Raw genomic sequence first — 17,311 nt, 5'->3', positions numbered from 1 at the left:
GGATATTGTTAGCATGGCGGGACTCGAAGCCCCCGAATTCAGAGATCTGGCTTAGTGACACGGCCTGGTTTCTCAGACTTGAGAAAATAAATTTTGCCCTAAGAGGGTCAATGCTTGGGTTCGCCTGGAGGTGGCAGCCGTTTGTCGACTTCTTTGGAGAAAAATAACTGTCAGCAGAGGTGGGGTGGGGGGGGGGGTAGTTAGGTTACCATTTAGAGGAGGAGGTGGGACTTGTGAGGCGGTCTTTGCACTGTGTTTATATTTGTATGTGTACTGTTTACTGTTATTATTATAAAATTATAAATGCCTTAATGAAATGTTTTTAAAAAAAAAAAGAGCACTGCATTAATCATGGGCGATTTTGATTTTCATATAGATTGGGCTAATCAAATTGGAAATGCAGCCAAGAGAATGAATTCATAGAGTGCATTTGGGATATTTCTTGGAGCAATATCTTGTGGAGCCAACTAGGGATCAGGCTGTTTTGGATATGGTAATGTGCAATGAGGTAGGTTTAATATCTGTAATGATCACAGTATGATACAATTTAGCATTCAGCTGAGTGAGAAAACTGAGACTGAAATATCCATGTTAAACTTAAAGATGAGGAATTATGAAGCTTTGAGGATGGAATTGGCCAAGGTGGACTGGTCATATACATTAGTAAGTAAAACAATAGATGATCAGTGGCAGATATTTAGGGAGCTAATTCATGACTCCCAGTAAAAATACATCCCAATGAGGAGGAAAGATTCTAAGGAGAGGAAAAATCTATCATGGGTTACCAGGGAATTTAAGAAGGGTATTAAGTTGAAAGCAGAAACATATGAGATGGCAAAGGTCAGTGGAAGGCTGGAAGACTGGGGAAGAATAAGAGTGCACAAAGGTAGACTAAAAAAATAATCAGGAAGGAGAAAATTATCTATGAGGGCAAACTAGCGAGAAACATAAAAACTGACAATGTTTTTTTAAGTACATTAAAAGGAAGAGTGAAGTAAAATAAAGATTTGGCCCCTTCGCGAATAAAACTGGGGAAGTAATTCTGGGGAACCAAGAAATGGCAGAGGAGGTAAATACATATTTTGCATTGATCTTTATTGTCGAGGATACTTCCAGCATCCCAGAAATAGTAAAAAATACAGGGGAGGGATGAAATACCGTCACCATCAACAGAGGATTAATTTCAAGCAAACTAATGGGGTTCAAGGTTGACAAGTCCCCTGCACTAGATGGTTTGAACTCCAGGATCTTAAAGAAGCAAGGTACAGAGATCATGGATACATTGGTAGTCATGAAGGGGGAATACGTCTGACAAATTTACTGGAGTCTTTTGAGGAGGTATCAGCTAGAGTAGATAGAGGAGAATCAGTCAGTATTGTGTATTTGGATTTTCAGAAGGCATTTCATAAGGTGTCACACAAAAGGCTACAATGCAAGATGGTGTTGGAGGTAACATACTGACATGGATCGAGGATTGGCTAACGAACAGGAAGCAGTGAGTAGCAATAGGGGGGGTCTTTCTCAGGTTGAAGGGCAGTAACCCGTGGAGTGTCACAGGAATCGGTGCTGGGACCGCAGCTCTTCACAATATGTATTAATGATTTGGAGAAAGGAACAGAGTGTACTGTGGCCAAATTTACAGATTATGTAAGTGTGGAAGGGAAGGCAGGTTGTAAGGAGGTTATAAATAACTTAGAGAGAGATTGACAGGGTAAGTGAGTGGGCAGACAATTGGCAAAAGGAATTCAATGTGGAAAAATATGAGATTGTTCATCTTGGAAGAAAGAATGAGAAGGCATATTTTTATTTAAATTGAGAGAGACTGCAAAAAGCTGTAGCACAAAGGGACTTAGAGGTCCTTATTCATGAAACACAGAAAGCTAGCATACAGGTATAGAACGTGATAGGGAAGGCTAATGGAATTCTGCCTTTTATTTAAATGAGGCTGGAGTATAAAAGTAAAGAGGTATTGCTGCAACTGGACAGGGTAGTGGTGAGGGCATATTTGGAATACTGTGTACAGTTTTGGTCCCCTTATTTAAGGAAAGATATATTATCATTTGAGGCAGTACAAAGGAGGTTTACTAGGATGATCCTGGGTATGGAGGGACTGCCACGTGTGGAAAGGTTACTTGGAGTGCAGAAGAATGAGACGTGATATGAATGAAACATACAAGATTCTTAGGGAGTTAGACAGGGTAAAATGGTGGGAGGATGATTCTACTCATGGGAGTGGACCACAGGGTATAGTTGCAGAATAATGGGTCAAATGGTTTGTTTCCTCTAATCATAGATTATCATAGAATTTACAGTGCAGAAGGAGGCCATTCGGCCCATCGAGTCCGCACCGGCTCTTGGAAAGAGCACCCTACCCAAAGTCAACACCCCCACCCTATCCCCATATCCCAGTAACCCCACCCAACACTAAGGGCAATTTTGGACATGAAGGGCAATTTATCATGGCCAATCCACCTAACCCGCACATCTTTGGACTGTGGGAGGAAACCCGAGCACCCGGAAGAAACCCACGCACACACGGGGAGGATGTGCAGACTCCGCACAGACAGTGACCCAAGCCGGAATTGAACCTGGGACCCTGGAGCTGTGAAGCAATTGTGCTATCCACAAGGCTACCGTGCTGCCCAAAAAAATAAAAATAAAACAGTGCCGAAGGAGGCCATTCAGCCCATCGGGTCTGCACCGACCCACTTAAGCCCTCACTTCCACCCTATCCCCGTAACCCAATAATCCCATCTAACCTTTTTTGGTCACTAAGGGCAATTTATCATGGCCAATCCACCTAACCTGCAGGTTTATGGACTGTGGGAGGAAACTGGAGCACCCGGAGGAAACCCACGCAGACACGGGGAGAACATGCAGACTCCGCACAGACAGTGGCCCAGCAGGGAATCGAACCTGGGACCCTGGCGCTGCTACGCCACAGTGCTAATCACTTGTGCTACCGTGCTGCCCATCAAGTTAAGTGGGGTAATGGATTAGAGGAAGAATTTCTTCTGTCAAAGAGTGGTGAATCTTTGGAATTCTTTACCCCAGGAAGCTGTGGAGGCCGAGCCCTTGAACATTTCAAGGATGACATCAGGAGGGAAATTAAGGGCCAGGGAGAGAAGGCAGGAAAGTGAACTTAGTGAGTGTTAGATCAGCCATGATCTTAATAAATGACAGAGCAGTCTTGAAGGGCTGAATGGCCTACTCCTGTTCCTAATCCTTATGGTCTTATGCCGACTGCCTGACAGCTGGGAAATACAGTCAAAAATGAAAATTAAATTCTGTCATTAAATTCAACAGGATCTCTGGAAATCCTGTACTTCCCCAGAAGATAAACCTTCATCTCACTCCACACCCTGGAGCTGGATTTTACTCTCCTCCGCCAGTTTTGAATGTAGTGGGGTACATAAAAATCCAGTGGGCGGCTTTTCTGCTGCCTCGCACCAGCCCCGATCTGTCTCAAATTTTATGGGGGGTGAGGGTGGGGCAAGAGCAGGTCATCTCACCCTCTCAGATCTATTGAGGCCCTCAAATGGTCAACTCATGGTCACTTGCAGGCCTCATCCAGCCGCCTCCAGTATTTTACTCACAGTTTCGAGGAAATCCAGACCCGCCACCCCAAAAAGTTGGAAATATTACATTAATTTAAATTTTCAACATGTGGTAAAGAGTTTGATGATGGAGACCAGGGACAACTTTTTTAAACCTATTGAATTTGATTAATTTTGCTGAGGCTTATTGTGAAGTGAGTCATAAGGAAATGTCTTTTTGTTTTATCATTTAGTGTACCCAATTCATTTTTTCCAATTAAGGGGCAATTTTGCACGGCCAATCCACCTACCCTGCACATCTTCAGGGTTGGGGGGGGCGAATCCCACGCAAACACGGGGAGAATGTGCAAATTCCACACGGACAGTGGCCCAGGGCCGGGATCGAACCTGGGACCTCAGCGCCGTGAGGCAGCAGTGCTAACCACTGCACCACCGTGCTGCCCTGTAAGGGAATGTCTTAAAAGTACTTTAAAATATGTATGTTTTTGCTTCACAGCATCGGGATTTTACTTCAACATTTTTAAAAATAAAGTTCCTACCAGCTTTGGGTGGAACACTGGCCAATCAAACATAGCCCCTTGTTTAATGGGTCAAATGGTTTGTTTCTGCACTGTATCATTCTATGAGCTATGCAAACGAGCAGTGGAAGAGATGCCACATCTGGAGTGAGGCCACAGGCAGAGTGAGCTTTAAGCTTTAAACTTGGGAATTTGAAGCAGAGTGGGAATTGAATTGGTAAGTCTATTCATTTTCAGTTCTAGGTAAAAGGTTAATAAAGGTTAATAAGGAGCTTCCCCAAATAGCTGACTGGGGTTTCTGTCAATCTCCTGAAGCCTGATTAGCAGAAAAAAGGTATTGATTACATCTCAGACAGTCTCAGCTCTATTTAAGTAAAGAGCTTCAAAGTGCACGCCCAGTTATTTTTCCGCATGGCAGTGGGAGAGAGACCACATCCAGAGTGAGACCACAGGCAGAGTGAGGTTTAAGCTTTAAACTTGGGAATTTGAAGCAGAGCGGGGATTTACTGCAGAGTGGGACGAGGTGCTCTTTGCTTTTTCTCCTTACTTTGTACCTTTCAAACCTTCAGAGAGGGGTCTTGCCCTGCTGCAGCTGAGGCTACAAAGGGGACATCTGATTGGTAAGGAGTGGACAAGGTTGGTAAGTCTTTACAACTTTCATCAATTATAGTTTGAAAATACGTTTTGTGGTTTAAAATCTGTAAGGTCTCTAGTTGGCAGTAAGGAGGACAAGCAAAGAAGGGTCATAGAAAATTGGATTTAATCTAATATGAAGCATCTTCGAAAGCATTAATTGAAATTGGTACGTTACGGCAGAAGAACTCAAACACTTCGGCTGGGATTCTCCGAGCCCAAGCTGACTCGGAGAATCGGAGATGACGCCGAGAGGGCCCGCGACGCCAGTCTGACGCCGGGAAGCGATTCTCTGGTGAACGGAGAATCGCCGCCAGCCTCGCACGCACGGTCATTGCGGCGCCAGTTGGGGGCCAATGAAAGAGGCCCCCATGGCGATTCTCCACGGTCGACCGGCCGAGTTCCCTCCGGCGTGGATCTAACATGGTTCCACCCGGCCGCGGTGGCCGTCCTGGTGGAGGCCAGGCCCGTGATCGGGGGCCATCGATCGTCGGGCGCGTGCTATCCGGGGGGGCCTACCTCCTTCCGCGCCGGCCCGCTGTGTGGCTGCGCCACGTTGCGCGGTGCTCACACACAATCGACCACCGTGCACATGCGCAGACCCGCGGCAAGCAGTGCAGGGTCGGGTACGGAAGCTGGAGCAGCGCAGAGCACTCCAGCGCCATGCTAGCCCCGTGCGGGCAACAGAAACGCTGGGCCAAGAGGCCCGTTGACGCCGGCATGAAACACTCCGGTGTTTACGCCGGCATCAACACTTAGCCGCGCTTTCAGTAAATTCCGGCTTTTGTTTGTTCCTCTTGCTGCATGTGAGAGGCCCAGGGCGAGCATGTATGGAGGAAGTGTCTCCATCTACAGCTCCTGGAAAACCGTGTTTTGGAGTTGGAGCAGCAGCTGGGGATACTGTGGAGCATCCAAGAGGTGATGTGCATCATAGATAGCACATATAGAGAGATGGTCACACAACAAGCTCAGACTCCACAGGCAGACTAAGGCAGGCAGCGCAGGAATCTCCTGTGGCCATTCCCCTACAAAACAGATATACCATTTTCGATACTGTTGAGCGGAATGACCTCTCAGGAGAAAGCAGCATCAGCCAAATTTTTTGGCTCTGCTGCAGAGGGGAGGAGTAAAAAGTGTGGGAATGCAATAGTTATAGTGGATTCGAGTGTAGGGGGAATAGATAGGCATTTTTGTGGCCGCAAACAAGACTACAGGATGGTATGTTTCCTCCCTGCTGCTCGGGTCAAGGAAGTCTCAGAGCGGTTACAGGACATTCTGGAGGTGGAGGGTGAACAGCCAATGGTCATGGTGCACATCGGTACCAATGATATAGGTAAAAAAAAGGATGAGGTCCTGAAAGCAGAATATAGGAAGTTAGGAAGAAAGTTGAGAAGTCAGACCTCAAAGGTAGTGATCTCAGGATTACTACCAGTGGCACATGTTAGTCAGAGTAGAAATAGTAGGAGGTATCGGATGAATTTGTGGCTGAAGAGATTGTGTGAGGGGGAGATTTCAGATTCCTGGGGTATTGGGACCGGTTCTGGGGAGGTGGGACCTGGACAAACTGGACGGGTTAAACCTGGGCAGGAGCAGGATTGATGTCCTTGGAGGAGAGGGGGGTGGGGGGGGGGGGGGGGGGAGGTGGTACTTGCTAGAGCGATTGGAGAGGGTTCAATGTCTTGAGATGAATAAAAAGCTGGTTAGCAGATAGGAAGCAAAAAGTTGGAATCTGATTGGCAGGCAGTGACTGGTGGGGTACCGCAGGGATCTGTACTAGGACCCCAACTGTTCACATTATATATTAATGATTTGGACAAGGGAACAAAATATATTATCTCCAAATTTGTTGGAGTGGGAGAGTGAACTGTGAGCTTCGGAAGCAAAAAATAGGAAGGCAGATTATTATTTGAATGGGTGCAAACTGGGAAAGGTGGATATTCAGTGAGATCTTGGTGTCCTCATGCATCAGTGGCTGAAAGTTAACGTGCAGATACAGCAGGCAGTAAAGAAGGCAAATGGTATATCGGCCTTTATAGTGAGAGGATTTGAGTATAGGAATAGAGAAGGTTTATTGCAATTGTATAGGGCATTGGTGAGGGCACACCTGGAGTATCGTGTGCCGTTTTGGTGTCTTTATCTGAGGAAGGATGTTCTTGCTGTGGAGGGAGTGCAGTGAAGGTTTAGCAGGCTGATTCCTGGGACGGCGAGACTGTCATATGAGGAGAGACTAAATCGGCTAGAATTATATTCATTGGAATTTAGAACAGTGAGAGGGGTTCTCATAGAAACTTACAAAATTCGAACAGCATTAGACAGGGTAGATTCAGAAAGAATGATCCTGATAGTGGGGGAGTCCAGAACTAGGGATCATAGTTCACCCAGAGAGTGGTGAATCTGTGGAATTTGCTACCACAGAAAGTAGTTGAGGCCAAAATGTTGTGTAACTTGAAGAAGAAATTAGATATAGCTCTTGGGGATAAAGGGGTCAAGGGATATGGGGGGAAGGCGTGATCAGGGTATTGAACTTGATGATCAGCCATGATCATAATGAATGGCGGAGCAGGCTCGAAGGGCCGAATGGCCTCCTCCTGCTTCTATTGTCTATGTTTCTATGATTCATGCAACCTGCACAGTATTCTACCGTACTGTCATATCAAAGGGCAACATCTAACCTTGCTGGCATGGTCACACTTTTTTCTGAGGTAGTCGTTCTCGCACTGAAGTTGCTTCAAGTCCAGCATGGGAAGCCGAATTCCATCTTCTAGGCACTTCTCTACTTTCTGCTGCAAACTGAACATAAATGCAAGTCATTAACCTGAATTGTTGGTTGTTTTTCTTTCTCCACAGATGCTGCCTGTGTTTTTCTGTTTTTTATAATAAAGACAATCGTTGTCTTATATTGACATACGATAATACACCTTGAAGGTTTGCAGTTAAAGAGATTTGTGCAGCTGCATCTTAAAAATATTGGCTATTTTTTTTTTAAAGGAAAACCAACCACACACAATCATTTTATCCAGAAAATGGTGTACCATTATTCAAAAATAACAAACAAACAAATCATGCCTCAAACAGTTCTTTGAGAGCAGTAGATCAGGATAACCAGACAATAGTTTCATGTCCATTGGGACTGATTTTAACTCATTCAAAACTCATCCACCCACAAAGTGTTAAAATTAGGCCCAAGGCGTCTCAAGCTAGAACCAATATTTCTCTGTCTGCCCCAAAAATCAATTTGGGTAGGGTGGCAGTGGGGAGCACTGAATGTGGGAGTTACTGCCTCTTTATGTGTGTGTGTGTGTGGGGGGGGGGGGGGGGGAGTTGATGTACCATAAGTGATGCAGGCACTTGTTAATGGTAATCAAATTAATAAACCTACCCCATGTTGTCAACGGTGTAGTCCCCTAATCAATGTGAGCCTGGAATTTGTACTGGGATGACTGAACTTTCAGGCACAAAATATTTTAAAGCATGCTGAACTTATTATTGTTGTACTATATAGTTTTAAAGGGCGCACATTTGAATCATTTTTCATCTGCTTAATGGAGTCATTCAAGCTGCGAAACAGAACTATGCACATCCAAAATCGATTTTAAAAGGTACTGCTCACTTCCAAGTGTACCTTGAAATGAGTGGGCAGAATTCCAATTGAAATGGGCAGCAGCCTTTTAACAATATTTAGATAGCGGCCCTGTGTCATTCTTTAGGGTGCCGTATGCAATTGGAACTGAACATTGAACAATGCAAGCAGCAGCCTTTATGGGATCACAGTAGGTTGCTCAAAAATGCCCAGAAAAAAAAATCCATCGCGCAAGATGAAGAAACTTTAAGCGAAAATAGATGATTACTCAGTAGTGTCAAATCAACTCCAGTATATTTCACCAGTCTTTCTATATGGTGGAGGCTCAGATGCCTCTACCTCCACCAAGAATTTGATCCCTTTCCTGTTTTGGCTCCAATGTTACTCTCAAAATAATGACCAAAGTGTTGGGTCCTATGTTACCAGTGTTGTGATCTCATCATTGCCCTCAGTTCTGAAAATCTGGCAAACTGTCTTGTAAAAGGTTAAGTGGGGTTCCTGGGTTACGGGGGTGGGGTGGAGGCATGGGCTTAAGTAGGGTGCTCTTTCCAAGGGCCGATGCAGACTTGATGAGCCGAATGGCCTCCTTCTGCACTGTAACTCCGAAAAGACTAAACAGCAATTCACTTTTAATAAATGTCTGATATTCATGGACATCCTAATTCATGGAAAGGTGAACAATGAATATCTGAATAAATCTTACCTTTGTACAGTGGCAACTAACTCCTTTTCCCTTTTTTTCTGACTCTCCAGAAGTGCCTCCTTCTCTCTGCAGATGATTTGATTCTCTCCAAGCTTTTTCTCCAAATCTTTGAACATGTCCTGAAATTTCTCATTTTTTTCTTCCAGTGTTGTCAGCTGTAATGGCAGCAATGAGGCGTTAGCAAGCAGTGATGTTTTTCATTTTATAGGCAATGAATTACAGCCATTGTGGACAGAACTTTACGGTTCCCCGTCAGTGGGTTATCAGGTACTGGACTTCCTAATCCACAGACCACAATCACGGCAACACCACCTCCTCCACGATCATCCTCAACACCGATGCCCCAAAAGGCTGTATCCTCAGCCCCCTACTATACTCCTTATACACCTAAGACTGTGTGGCTAAATTCCCCATCAACTCGATTTTCAAATTTGCTGATGACACCACCATAGTGGGTCGAATTTCAAACAATGACGAGACAGAGTACAGGAATGAGATAGAGAATCTGGTGAACTGGTGCGACGACAATAATCTCTCCCTCAATGTCAACAAAACGAAAGAGATTGTCATCGACTTCAGGAGGCGTAGAGGAGAACATGCCCCTGTTTACATCAATGGGAACGAAGTAGAAAGGGTCGAGAGCTTCAAGTTTTTAGGTGTCCAGATTACCAACAACCTGACCTGGTCCTCCCATGCCGACACTATGGTTACGAAAGCCCACCAATGACTCTACTTTCTAAGATGACTAAGGAAATTTGCCATGTCAGCTACGACACTCACCAATCTTTACAGATGCACCATAGAAAGCATTCTTTCTGGTTGTATCACAGCTTGGTATGGTTCCTGTCATGTTAAACACACTGAGATAACATGGGCTGTAACTGGATGCAGCTTTAACTGAAAGATACTCCATACCTTGAAGTTAGTTCAATCTGATTTATTGAACCTGTCACACAGTTAGCACAATTCTCTGAGAGTTCGACTCTGCTAACCGAAGTGTGATTACTCTGTCTGACTGAACCAGACTAGTTCTTAGCCACGTGCTGGAGGTGTTATGTGATATATACACCCTGATTCACTCTGTAGATGTCCCCAATGGAAAGAGGTGGAGTGTGAGTGCCTCGTGCCTTTTATAGTGGGAATCCATCCCCAAGTGTTCTGCCTGCTGATTGGTTATGTCCTGTTCTCTGTGTTCATTAGCTGCCTGTCTGTATCTCATTATGTGCATGTCTGCATATCATGACAGTTCCTGCTCTGCCCACGACAGCAGAAAACTACAAAAGGTTGTGAATGTACCCCAGTACATCACTCAAACCAGCCTCCCATCCATTGACTCGGTCTACAATTCCCGCTGCCTCGAAAGGCAGCCAGCATAATTAAGGACCCCACGCACCCCGGACATACTCTCTTCCACCTTCTTCAGTCAGGAAAAAGATACCAAAGTTTGAGGTCACGTGCCAACCGACTCAAGAATAGCTTCTTTCTTCCCTGCTGCCATCAGACATTTGAATGGGCCTATCTTGTATTAAGTTGATCTTTTCTCTACATCCTGGCTATGACTGTAACATTACATTCTATAGTCTCTCCTTCCTTCCCTATATACGGTATGCGTTATCTGCATAGCATGCAAGAAACAATACTTTTCACTGTATACTAATACATGTGACAATAATAAATCAAATCAAATCGAGGTGGAGAGTTTCACAAAAAACCCCAGGTGGCCCTCCCAGATTTGCAGGCAACTCCCCGAGGTGGGACTTCTGCCTGAGTAACGGCAGAATACCTGTCTCCTGTCAATTAACATTCCATGGGGCAATCTGAAAAATGCTGCCTGAAGTTATGCTGTGTGACCTTAAAGATATGCTATGGGGTATTACCTCTCACAGTAAGTGCAAGAAGCTCATGCATTTCTTTACCACCATGATTGAGACCATCCGTTCAACTGTTTCTGCTCTCTTCCCCTCTTCTCCTTACCTATGAGGCCAAATCCTTCTGCTGGTGTTGAAAGTCTGTCCTCTCTTGTTTGTCTTTCAGCTTGCCTCATGCTCTCTCTGAGCTGATCACTGTCATGAAACCCATTTGTTGCTCTCTTGACCGCATTTCCATTTTCTGGTCCCCAGTTGGCTGATATTGTCACACTCCCTTTCAAATGTGTTGTCCTCCTTCAAATGTCAACACAACATTAATCTGTCTTTACAATCTACTTCCACCTTTACCTCTGGCCACATTTATCAGCTCCAGATTTGATTGTTCCAAAGTTCTCCCAGACAACCTCCAATACAACACCCCACATAAACTCAGCTCATCTGAAACTCTCTCTTTAGATTCTTTACTGCACCAAATCCCATTTGTCCACCATCACTGTGCTTGCAGATCCTTCAGGTGCCTGGTCACTCAGTGTCTAAAATATAACGTTCTTATCTTAATTTTTATATCTTCACCCTTGCTCTTCTCAGCAATGTCTTTGAACATGTTGCCTCCCAAATGCATGCTCATTGCTCCTACAGTTTCAATGTCTACAATCATATATTTGCCACTCCGCCAAGATGAAAAATTGGGCCTAGTCCAAATCATAAATGATGGGGGCGATTCTCCGATATTGAGGCCAAGTGTTCGCGCCGTCGTGGACGCCGTCGCATTTCACGACGGTGCAAACAGGGTCCCGACACGACCTATTCTGGCCCCCACAGGGTGGCGCTCCAGCGTCCTTACGCGGCACCAAATGGGCGCCGCGCCATCCCGCGCATGCGCAGTTGGGGCAGCCCAATCCTGTGCATGCACAGTTGGGCCACGCCATCCTGCGCATTAGCGGGGAACGTCTTATGCACGCCGGCCCCTCACCAACATGGTGTTCTGGTGCCGCGCGCGGAAGGAGGTAGGCCCGGGGGGGAAGAGGCCGGCCAGCCAATCGGTGGGCCCCAATCTTGGGCTAGACCCCATCGGAGGCCACCCCGGTGAAGGATCCCCCTCCCCCCCCCACAGGCTGCACCACCCCCCAGCGTTCCCGCAGAGTTCCCGCCGGCAGCAACCAGGGGTGGACAGCGCCACCGGGAACTTGTCGTGTTGTAGCGGCTGCTCTGCCCATCTGGGCCGGAGAATCGGCGTTCACCGGTTCTCCGAGCGGCCTGGTGTGAGTCGCACGCCGTTGGTTTCCGGGGGCTGGGAGAATCGCGTGCGGGGGTCGGAGCGGCGTGGCGCGATTCACGCGGCGCCCCGGCGATTCTCCCACCCGGCATGGTGGGGGCGAATAGCGCCCGATATGTTCATGATAACAATGCACTTTCCCACTGACCATTCCGCAGCCTTTATCATCGTCCACCACAACAAATCTTTCCAGGATAACTCTTATAATGCCCAACATAATGAGATTTCTGGAAAATAAAGTTGAGGTTGACATTTCACTGCAGCCCTAATGGAGTGTTGCACTGTTGGAGGTGCTGTCTTTCAGATGAAATGTTAAACTAATGTCTGGTTTGCCTGTTCCGGCGGATGTAAAAGACCCCATGGCACTATTTTAAATAAGAGCAGAGGAGTTATGCCCTATGTCCTGGCCAATGTTTATCCCTCAATCAATGGCCGGGATTCTCCGCCGCCCGCCACCGGTAGCGGGGTCCCCGAGGCGGCGGAGAATTTAAAAATCGGGATCAAGGCCGGGCATTGGTAGGCGGCGATCCAATCACGATGCTCCGGCCCTTTGCTGGCGATGGGATCGGGGTTCACGACCGTACACCAGTGGGAGAATGTAAATGGATCTTAATGAACCATTTGCATCCACTTAGTCGGCCCACCACCCTATTCTCCAGCCCTCGGTGATTCTCTGGGCCGGGAATGACTTGGGCAAGGATTACTACATGTCTCACTAAATGTGAGCCTGACGTGGTAGCCCTCAGAGTGGGTCCAGGGCGTACCCCTTAAGGGGGTTTCCCTCAAAGCATCCAAGAGCCACCCTCCCCTGCCCCACAATGCATAACCTGCCCACCCCTCCTCTACTAGACCCCATCACAAGACCCTTCCCCCAAGACCCCCTAAAATTGGAGATCCCACCAATAGACCCCTTAAAAGGGGAACTCTCACAGGGACCCACTTTATGGGGAATCCCCACAGGAACCACCTTAATAGAGGGACCTGCCACAGAGTCTCCTAACTAAAGAAACCATCCACATAGACCCCTTAACTAGAGGGATCCCTGCAGAGAACCCCTAACCAGAGACCCCCATAGGGACCCCTAACTAAAAGAACCCCCACAGAGACCACCTAACTAGAGGGACCCTCCCAGAAAAAAGACCCCTGTCTGGAGGAAGATAGATAGCAGTCTAGATAGGTGAAGTGACAGCAATTACAGTTGTAACACTTATCTGGAGGCACCAAGTGTCCATTCCTAGAAAGAGAGCAGCTGTGACCTGTGTTTCAACCCCTCAGATCCTGTAAACTGCAAGCCATTCATTCATTTCCAGTAGTAGGTTGTGATTGACAGCTTCCCCAAAACATCTGCAGCCTTGATTCATTCACCTCCCTTCAAGGCTGAGTGCCTCTAAGTGCTGAAACCCCAATATTTACAAGCATCAACCACATCAAAGAGAGGTAAATGCATTGCAATCACACGCTTGACGCTCAAAATGGCGGCCTGATAGTGAGATTCCCTCGAAAATAGTGAATTGCTCCCTGATTTGCGCTCCCACTAATTCTCACCCCACGGGAGAACATAGTCGTCCAAATGGAGAATCTCGCCCAACATCACAAAAAACAAATTTTCTGGTCATCGTTACTGTTGTTTGTAGGGGATTGCAGCATGCAGACTTGTTGCCATGTTTCTCTCATGGCAACAGAGACTACACTTAAAAACATTTCACTGATCTGTTGAGATGCCCAGTGGTCATGAAAGCACTATATAAATGCAAATATTTATTTCCTTTTATTCTATTCTTATTGATCATGGCTGCTGCATTTCTCTTCCCATCCTCAATCTGTCACATCCGTACATCTCAATTCTGGTTACTTTGGCTCTTTCTTTCCCCTCTGATCCTGAGGTAAAAATCCCTTTGTGGCTTACCTTTATTTCTGAAACACCTTAAGCTCTGCAATGCCAAATCCGCTCTCACCCTTATCCCCGCCCCACCAACTACACCCCCAACCATCAAACCTTTCTTTCCTCTGACTTTGCTTCTGATGGATCATCACTCCTTTTGCCACACCACTGTCAGCCATGCCTTCAGATTCTTAGAACCCACAAATAATCCCTTAATCCAGCAAACTCTCCACATTCTATAGAATCCTTTTTGAAGTCCACTTGTTACCAAGCCTTTGGATCACTCTTCCAGCTATCTCTTATTCTGGGTTCTCGTCCTTTCTCTGAACCACCTTGGGATGTTTTATTTGGTGTGTAAGGCAATGTAAAATTATAGGATCATATAATAGTACAGAAGAGCAGGATGCTGTTTGACACATCGAGTCTGTGACTAAAGAAACCATCCACATAGACCCCTTAACTAGGGGGTCTTTCCTGATTTCCCTGCATTTTTTTCTCCCTCAAGTATATATTAAAGTCTCTTTTGAAAGTTAAATATTGATTCTGTTTCTATCTCTGCATCATCTAATTTAAGTGCGAACCAGTCATTGCGTAAAAATGATTTTCTTCATCTCACCTCTAAATCCTTTGCTAAATACATCAAATCTCTGCCCACTGGTTATCGACCATTCTGCCATTGGAAACAGTTTCTCCTTATTTACTCTATTTGGAACCTTCTTGATCGAAAACATTATTTTTAAAAATCCCCCTATTAGCCGTCTCCATTCAACGAAGAAAACCCCCACTTAAATGCGATTCCACATCCGTGGAATTATTCGAGTAAATTTCTTCCATCCACTTTTTGGAGCTCTCACTCCCTTCGGAAAGTTTGACATCCAGAATTGGACATAATGCTCTAGGAGGCACTGAATTTGTGATTCATGGAGGTTTAACATACCTTCCTGCCGTTTGTACTTTATGCCTCTAATTATAAAGCCCAATATCCCAAATGCTTTATGAATTTTTTTGTTAATCTGGTGTTACGGTACCAGACCAGACCCCAATTTATATTAGGAAACCGGAGGAGACCCCAACAACTTTCCACTTGTAAAACTGTGAGGAAAGTTCTGTCAGGGCAGCATGATAGCCGAGTGGTCCCAGGTTCGATTCCCGGCTTGGGTCACTGTCTGTGCGGAGTCTGCACGTTCTCTCCGTGTCGGCGTGGGTTTCCTCCTGGTGCTCCAGTTTCCTCCCAAAGTCCAAAGATGTGCAGGGGTAGGTGGATTGGCTATGCTAAATTGCCCTTAGCGCCCAAAAATGGAAAGGTGGGTTACGGGGATAAGGTGGAGGTGTGGGGTTAGGTAGGGTTCACTTTCCAAGGGCCAGTGCAGACTCAATGGGCCGAATGACCTCCTTCTGCACTGTAAATTCTGTGAAATCTGTGATAGGACATTTTGCACATGAGTGATTCCATTGACAAATAGGGATCTTGTATATTGAAACAAACGTAATTATTAACACAGGTGTAATCACATTGATATCACAGAAAATAGCTTTTCAATTAACAGTTAAACAATTCTTAAAATAAAAAGAAACACTTTACTACTAACTCATACCTTCACTATCACCAATTAAGCAAAGCGCATTATAGGTCAAAGACCACTGATAAATAAAGTTAGCAAACACAGGGATACTTGCTGTACTATTGTGTAGAGATTCCCTTTCAGAAAACTAGAGAGAGAACCTTTCAGGGACCATCTGCAAATCATTCTGTCAGATTCCTGCTCAACCTTACAGCATTTGGCAAAAATGCTGCTCAACTTAAAAACTCCTAGCAGACTGCCAAATCTACATCAAACTGCAATACTTCAGACAGACCTGGCTCCTCCCATTAATTACATAATCTTTATCCGACTCAGATCCCATGACCTGCACACCTAAGTCTAAACACAATGACCCAAATTATCTACTCTCCATGGAATCTCCAGCAATCATAACAAAGTTCCATTAGGCATCTCTTTGTAAACAAGTACATGATTGGAATGATTGATTATCCACTTTTACATCATCTTAATTGTACCTTTTGCAAACACACCGCCCCACCTGTATGTTAAACCAGGATTTAAAAAAAATATTACTGTAACGGATATATATATATAATACAAGCTGCATAAAGAATTCCTATATTCATCACACTGTCGATCTACCTTCAAAGATATGTACACAGACAACCTCAGATATCCTCTATTCTTGCTTTTCCTTTAAAATTGTACCATTTAGCATATGTTAACTGGAATTCTCCAGTCATTGTGATTCACTTTTCCCATCGGCAGCGCACCACCATAGATTTTGCGGTGGCATGAGGTGCTTTCAATGGGAACTGTTGCCACCAGCGAACGGCATGCCACCGAGAAACACGTGGCTGGGGAACTGGAGAATTCCACCTATTGTATCCCCCTTATCGTTACTACCAAATGTGTCAATGTTTAAATTGTTGTTGAAATTTTAATGCACAAATTAGGTATATTATTTTATGATTTTTATCAGGAAGGAATTTTGATTTGGTTTAGAAGATAAAATTATATTGAGTTGACAAAGGGCAGAATTCTCCGGCCACGCCTGCCCGGCGACCAGAAATTCCTGCCCGAGGTCATGGATCTTTACATGGTCCGCGTCCTGCCTGTGGCACCTTGCGGCAGGCGCGGCCAAAGAATCCAAGTTTTAACTTCCAGAGGTATACAGTCGAACTCTGATGTCTAGAAAGATGTATGTGAAATGTTGGACAAATTAACCATCTTGGAGGTTTGAGTTCTCACAAACCACATCAGTTTTCAAACAATGAAGGCTTTTGAGAACAACCCAGATCTGTCACATATTTAATGTCAAATACTCTTCATAATGTGTTTCCATATGGCTACGCATCAGTTTTCAGAGCGTGACACTCTGACAAATGTTGGGGAAATTCCACCCTTTGTGTCTATTGATAAAATAAACCATTCAATACATTGAAATTCCATCAATTAATCTCCTATGAAAACAAACATTTCTATTCGATTACCATTTGCAGCTGCCAATGAAACTGCTCACTTAATAAGCATGCCACGGTGATGTTAGGTTGTAAAATCAGGCATGCGGCACAAATCATGTGCAGAATTCTCCCAACCCCGCTCATGGTAGGTTTGGTGGTGCGCGGGAGGAGAGAATCTAGCGGGAGCAAAAATGACAGAGTAAAATCACTTTGCTGTTCTCCAAATAGTGAGTTAATCTGCTGGTTGGTGGCATGAATATTTATTAGCATTGATTTTCATTTTACGA

At 45.2% G+C, this 17,311-nt stretch overlaps 1 protein-coding gene across 3 annotated transcripts in view; it reads right to left on the bottom strand.

The window, feature by feature from the left end:
• cep85l (centrosomal protein 85, like) overlaps nt 1–17,311 on the bottom strand; it is a 447,302-nt gene that overhangs the window by 44,457 nt on the left and 385,534 nt on the right. For all 3 annotated transcript variants that reach the window (XM_072499390.1, XM_072499387.1, XM_072499389.1), the window contains exons 8-9: nt 8,992–9,146; nt 7,381–7,498 (exon numbers count right to left, since the gene is read on the bottom strand). In XM_072499390.1, the coding sequence (XP_072355491.1) occupies nt 7,381–7,498; nt 8,992–9,146 (273 nt within the window). The remainder of the gene's footprint in view (nt 1–7,380; nt 7,499–8,991; nt 9,147–17,311) is intronic.

The sequence above is a fragment of the Scyliorhinus torazame genome, chromosome 4 (genome assembly GCF_047496885.1).
Source record: "Scyliorhinus torazame isolate Kashiwa2021f chromosome 4, sScyTor2.1, whole genome shotgun sequence".
NCBI lineage: Eukaryota > Metazoa > Chordata > Chondrichthyes > Carcharhiniformes > Scyliorhinidae > Scyliorhinus > Scyliorhinus torazame.
Note: the sequence above shows the minus strand (reverse complement) of the source record. Positions and strands in the feature narration are given on the sequence as shown.